The sequence below is a fragment of the Otolemur garnettii genome, unplaced genomic scaffold (genome assembly GCF_000181295.1).
Source record: "Otolemur garnettii isolate 467f Iridium unplaced genomic scaffold, OtoGar3 scaffold00038, whole genome shotgun sequence".
NCBI lineage: Eukaryota > Metazoa > Chordata > Mammalia > Primates > Galagidae > Otolemur > Otolemur garnettii.
Genome location: NW_003852433.1, coordinates 4,047,184 through 4,054,032, shown reverse-complemented (window position 1 = coordinate 4,054,032; position 6,849 = coordinate 4,047,184). Strand labels below are relative to the sequence as shown.

The 6,849-nt window shown below is 41.0% G+C and overlaps 1 protein-coding gene across 1 annotated transcript in view; it reads right to left on the bottom strand.

The window, feature by feature from the left end:
• KREMEN1 (kringle containing transmembrane protein 1) overlaps positions 1 to 6,849 on the bottom strand; it is a 60,475-nt gene that overhangs the window by 28,108 nt on the left and 25,518 nt on the right. The window contains exon 4 of the mRNA XM_023513235.1: positions 456 to 580. Within this exon, the coding sequence (XP_023369003.1) occupies positions 456 to 580 (125 nt within the window). The remainder of the gene's footprint in view (positions 1 to 455; positions 581 to 6,849) is intronic.

Sequence of the window (6,849 nt, the reverse complement as noted above, 5' to 3'; positions counted from 1 at the left end):
TCTCAAAAAAAAAAAAAGAAATCTTTGGCTAACCCAATGTTGTATAGTTTTCTATGTTTATTTTTCTTGGAGTTAATAGTTATAACTCTTTTAAAAATTGAAATGTAATTCATATAACATAAAACTCACCAATTCAAAGTGTTTATATTTCAGTGGTTGTTAGTATATTTACGGTGTTGTGCAATCACCACCACTATCTAATCCAAAATATTCAACATCCTGAAAATAAAGCCTGTACTGATTAGCAGTCAGTCCCAATTCTTCCCACCTCCTACCTTCTGGCAACCACTAACCTATAGATTTGCCTATTCTGGGCACTCATATGAATGGAATCATACAATATGTGGCCTTTTGTGCCTGGCTTATTTCATTTAGCACTTATTTTTAAGTTATTTCAGCAAAATGCATTTACATCTTTATCTTTTTCTATTGTTACATAGACACAGAGCTCTTACCTTGAACCTCTGACTCCGACAAAAACTGATGCAGGTTTGTATAGTAAGTTTGTTGGAAGTTTTACTGGTGCCAGTCAGAGGAGGTGGGTTTCCATGATCCTTGTAGCAGCCAAGGTTTCCAGGCACTAGAGCAAAAAGAAAAATAAAAGAATTTCACAACATCTGGCTGTGAAACACCAAGAAGAAAAAGTGATCTGTGCCAGGTACTTTTATCACAGCCAATGTTTCTGTTCCTGAGGCACAAATAAATAATAAGCAACCTGCTTTAAAAATGGAAACCTCAGTATCCTCTACTAAATACCATGTTTTTGTTTTATTTTGAAGAGTATATGATATCCAGGTTCACCTTTAATGTTAAGACTTTTCTTTAACACTTCAAAATTGATAGAATTTAATGTTGAAGAGAACTAAGGACAATTTCCTAAAAATAGAGAAGCTATAATATGTAAGTTATGTTTCAGAGTCACTAGAGGAAAGAAAAGCCCTTGGAAGCCATTATCCTGTACCTTGTTCTTAAAAAACTCCACAAGTAGGTTTCCTCCAGGTCTTTAGGTGAGTGTATTAGTTTCCTATTGCTGCTGGAACAAATTACACAAACCTACTGGCTTAAAATAGTAAAAATTTATAATCATTCCACCTTGAAGGTCAAAAGTACTAAAAGGGTCAAATGGGGCTAAAATCAAGGCATCAGCTGAGTTGAGTTCCTCCCAAAGGCTCAAGGGAAAAATCTGTTCTTTGCCTTCTCAATCTCCGAGAAACTGCCCATATTCCTTGGCTTGCAGCCACACCATTCCACTCTCTGTTTCCATCATCACCTCTCCTTCCCTCTTTCTGTTTCTATGCTCATATCATCTACTCTGATTCAGATCCTCTTGCCTCTCTAACCCTGTGATTACATTGGTCCCACTTAGATAATTCAGGAGAATCTATCTCAAATCCTTGATTTGATCACATCTGCAAAATCCCTTGTGCCATCTAAGGTAACATATTCACACATTCTGAGGATTATAACGTAGTCATCTTTGGAGGGCCACTACTCAGTCTACCACGCTGAGTATATTAGTGTTTGACAAGTGTGGTGCACTCCACACATCAGATGGTTTGGTCTAGTAGAAAAAGCTATGCCTGAAATTAAAGAAACCTAAATATATGTACCAACTGTGATAGACAGCTTACAATGATAGGCTTCAAGGATCCTGCTATTGACTAAATGTTTGCAAATCCCTGTGATATAAGAAATATACATTTGGTTTTTGCCCTGGTTCTTGGCACAGAGCTACTCCTACTAACTCTTTTGGAATTTTCTTGGTGATTGGAGTATCTTTGTTCTAATAAGGCAATTCTTGGTGGGCCCCAAGATAGCTTCCAGATGGGTGCCGGTCATGAGAAAGACCAAGTTGGGTGGCGCCTGTAGCTCAAATAGCTAAGGTGCCAGCCACATACACCAGAGCTCGCGGGTTCGAATCCAACCTGGGCCTGCCAAATAATGACAACCACAACCAAAAAAAAAAAAAAATAGTTGGGCGTTGTGGTGGGTGCCTGTAGTCCCAGCTACTCAGGAGACTGAGGCAAGAGAATCACTTAAGCCTAGGAGTCTGACATTGCTGTGAGCTGTGACGCCATGGCACTCTACTCAGGGCAATAGCTTGAGGCTCTGTCTCAAAAAAAGAAAGACCGAGCCATGATCAGAAGCTTGGAACTTTCAGTCTCATGCATCTTATCCTACAGGCAGGAGCCAGAAATTGAGTTAATCATGCTTATGTGATGAACCACTTTAGAAATTCCTAAAAGATGGAATTCAGGCAATATCTGGCACTTTCAAGATGATATATAGCCATAGACTAAAGATGGGATTCAGAGAGCCTCTGGGTGGGGGAACACATCCATGTACCAAGTGTGGTGCACTCCACCAGAACTGAAGCTCCTAGGCTTGGGACCCTTCTAGATCTCACCCTATGTACCTCTCCACCTGCATATTCATCTATATATTTTATCATATCCTTTATAATAAACTGGTAAATGTGTTTCTCTGAGTTTTTTTGTGAGCTATTATAGCGAATTATCAAACCGGAGGAGAGGGTTGCAGGAATCCTCAATTTGTACCCACATGGGTAACATGGGGATCCACTATTTGCAACTGGGATCAGAAGTGGGAAGCAGTCTTGTGGGACTGAGCCATTAGGGTCTGCCCTAACTCTAGGTAGTACATATCATAATTTAATTGTAGGGTATGCAGATGGTATCTGAAGAATTAGAGAATTGAATTGGGTGGTTTGTGTAAAACTCATACATCGAGTGTCAGAAGAAAATGTGTGAATATACAGGAAAAAGAGTTTTTCCCTCTATCACTCCTCAAAATTCATATGTTTAAGCCTGAATCCCCAATATGAAGATATTTGGAAGTGAGGTCTTTGGGAGGTAATTAAGTTTAGATGAGGTCCTGTGTGTTGAGCCCCATGATAAGATTAATGCCTTTATAGTAAGAGACCAGAGCTCTTTCTCTCTCTCTGCCATGTGAGATTCAGAGTCTATCAGCAAACCCGGAAGAGGGGCTTCACCAGGTACTAAGTCTGATGATACCTTGACCTTAAACTTCCCAGACTCTAGAACTGTGAGAAATAAATGTCTATTGTTCAAGCCATCTAGTCTAAGATATTTTGTTACAGCAGCCCAACCCGCCTAAAAAAGATCCACATTCCTGGTATTCATGCCCTTCTATAATCTCCTCCTCTTGAGTGTGGGCTGGACTGGTCATCAATAGAATGTGGCGGCTCAGCACCTGTGGCTCAAGTGGCTAAGGCGCCAGCCATACACGTCTGAGCTGGCAGGTTTAAATCCAACCTGGGCCCAGCAAACAACAGTAACGGCTGCAACCAAAAAATAGCCAGGTGCCTGTAGTCCCAGCTACTTGGGAGGCAGAGGCAGGAGACTTGCTTGAGCCCAGGAGTTGGAGGTTGCTGTGAGCTGTGATGCCATGGCAATCTACCCAGGGCGACAGCTTGAGGCTCTGTCTCAAAAAAAAAAAAAAAAAAAAAATTAGAATGTGGCAATGTTGACAGGATAGTATTTCTGTGATTAAATTACAAAAGATTGTGTCTTCCCTTTGCCTTCTTAGCTTGTGTCCTATGAAGCAATATGTCCCATCAGAGGCCATGTTGTAAGGTGAGGATGGCCTTCAGCCAATAGCCAGCAAGAAACTGAGAACTTCAGTCCAACAGTCCACAAAGAACTGAATTCAACCAACAACTATGTGAGGTTAGAAGTGAAATCTCTCTCCAGGGGAGCCTTCAGATGAGACTACAGCCCTGGCAGCTACCTTTATTGCAGCCTTGTGAGAGATAGCAAAGTAGAGGATTTGGTTAAGTCATACCCAGATTTCCCACCCCACAGAATGTGTGAGACAATAAGTATGTGTTGTTTTAAGCCACTAAGTGTTGGGGTAATTTGCTATACAGCAATAGATAACTAATGCATCTTATATAATACATATTAAATATATGTTCAGTGAGTGAATGAATAAATTCATTGTGGGTCATGGACAAATCAATCTCGGTAGACCTTAGTTTTCCATCTGTGTTTTCAATTTATGAATCTTTTCAGTATCAGATGAAGCCCTTTCTCTTCCTTTGTTTGTTCTTCCTGGTTTATATATAATTGAAAATATAACAAGATACAAATGAAGCCTCATTCTAAAGCAGGCTCTAGGCTGTAAGTCAATTGAGAGTTATGTATTATCCAATTCCAAAGTGATAACCATATAGACTCTTAGTACTTTTCCTTTATGTTTAATATGTGAAAACAGCACAGTCCAGTTTAATATGCTTTATACCCACATTAGTCTTTGAGCATACAAAATGCATGCATGTATGTGTTGGTATGTACGTACACATACACACACACACTTCTTGGTTTCTTCCATCAACTAACCAGCTCATTTTAAATTGGCAGGAAGTACCTCTGCTAACCCAAATACTCACCCATCCCCCTCTAAGTCAAGTGGTTACCTTTTCCCCTTGTGTCACACATGGTTCAAATATAACAAATGTGGCTCACCACATAAAAGTTAAAATGCATCTTTCGGGAACAACCCAAATCTCTATAGTAGCAAAATGTAAACAGAAAAGCTGTAGGCAGTAGGAATCCAATGTTGGGGAGGAGGGCAGGAGAGTTGGCTTGGAAATGTCTGGGTTTTAGGGTTTAAACAACTGCAGTGAGTCAAACGTCTCTAGTCAGGAGCATATGACATAAACTAAATTTGCTAACGGGATTTTTCACATGGAAACCTGAGCCATTTAATTGTTCTTAATAATAATTACTTGATCATGACCATCATGGTTATGTACATTGATTTTTTTGTCTTACTTATTCCATTAGGCTCTCAAGCAAGCATGTTATTATGTATTAATTTACAGAATTAATTTACATGTACTGTTATGAATATATAACAACTCAGTGAGCAAATCCAGGTAGCTCACGTTCCAAAGAGGCGGTGAGGTCTGGAAACACACAGTGAGGTGGACTGCTGGGAATCAGACTGTAGCCTGCTATTGTTGTAACTATTCGAATATCAATGGCCTAAAGATCATCCTTGCTCTCCAAGTCAATCACTGGCTGAACACTTAATTCCTCTTCCTAGAACATTACATACATGCCTCTCTATCCATGCTGCCACTTTCCCTACTTCAAGCCACGTCCCCTCCCACATAGTCCACTGCTTTAGACTCCATTTCTACTTCTAGGTTTACCCTACTCAGATCTAGTACACCGCACCCACAGTAATCCTTGCTGTACATTCCAGACAGAAGAAATGGTAAGCACAAAGGCCTGAGGTAAAAATGAGCTTGGCCTTTGCAGAAAGAAAATGTGAGTGTGACCAGTGACAGAGAAAGGGAAAATCAGTAAGTGGGGCCCTGCCTAAAACCCTCAGAACTCCCAGGCTTACCCGTGAGGATAAAGTCCAAACTTCCTCACGTGTACACAGGGCCCTGCCCCATCTGTGCTGCTTCCCTTCCCTTCTCCTGCCAGCATGACCTTTCTCTCTAGCCTTTGCTTCATATTCTACATGAAGGCCAAATTGTAATATATTTTCAAGTTTCCCAATTGCACCTTGCTCTCTGGCCTCTGAATTGTTTCATGCAATACTCCTTCTATTTAGAATACTCTCTCTTCCTTAATATTTCAGCCTGAGGCTGGGTGTGGTGGCTCACACCTGTGATTCTAGCACTCTGGGAGGCCAACGTGGGCAGATCACCTGAGCTTAGGAGTTCAAGACCAGTGTGAGCAAAATGAGACCCCGCCTCTACTAAAAATAGAAAAACTAGCCAGGCACTGTGGTGGGTGCCTATCATCCCAGCTACTCAGGAGGCAGGCAAGAGGTTCCTTATTTTTTTGGGGGGAGACAAAGAGTCTCACTTCGTTTTCATCAGTAGAGGGCTGTTACGTCACAGCTCACAGCAACCTCAAATTCTTGGGCCTAAGTGATTCTCTTGCCTCAGCCTCCCAAGTAGCTGGGACTACAGGTGCCCACCACAAAGCACAGCTATTTTTAGAGATGGTGTCTTGCTCTCGCTCAGGCTGGTCTTGAACCAGTGAGCTCAGGCAATCCACTTACCTCGGCCTCCCAGAGTGCTAGGATTACAGGCATGAGCCACTGTGCCCGGCCACAAGAGGTTGCTTTGAACTGTGATGCCACAGAGCACTATCCTGGGCAACAGAGACTCTGTCTCAAAAAAAAAAAAAAAAAATTTCAGCCTGAACATCATTTTCCCTGGGAAGCGCCATGGCCCTCCCATCTTCCCCACCCCTCCATCCCCCCAAAGAGGTCTATGTGCGCTGCTGTGTAGTCCTATAGCAGTCTAGGCTGAGTTTGATTCTAAACACCAGTTTACTTGTCTTTCTTCCTAATCAATCATGAGCAATTTAAGGGCAAAACAGTATCATCTTCCTCATACCACTATATTCCCAGCACTTGGAATGGTCCCAGTCACCCATGGCAGATGCTCTAGGATGTTGTGCTGAATGAACAAGCACATCCTGTGGGGTAAGTGGGTAAAGGTACTTTTTAGGTAGCAATGAATGAATGGGGTAGAAGACAAGTGAAAAGCAGATTTTATCTGCATAACAACATCCATTTAAAGTTAGCAACTGTTGGTTTTGACACCTTTCTGTTCACTGTCTTCTTTGGTTATCTAGAAACATCATTCTAGAATAAGTTTTCTATAAAGATTTTCAAACTTAAAATTTTATCTTAATCATTTTGGATGAAACCTTCTAAAATACATTATATAGTTCTTAAACAAATTCAACAATAGTTTAACCAATTTTATATTTTTCTTGGTAACTCGAAGTCATCAAATGTACTTCACTAAAATGACCTCAGACTTTTATGTTCTTG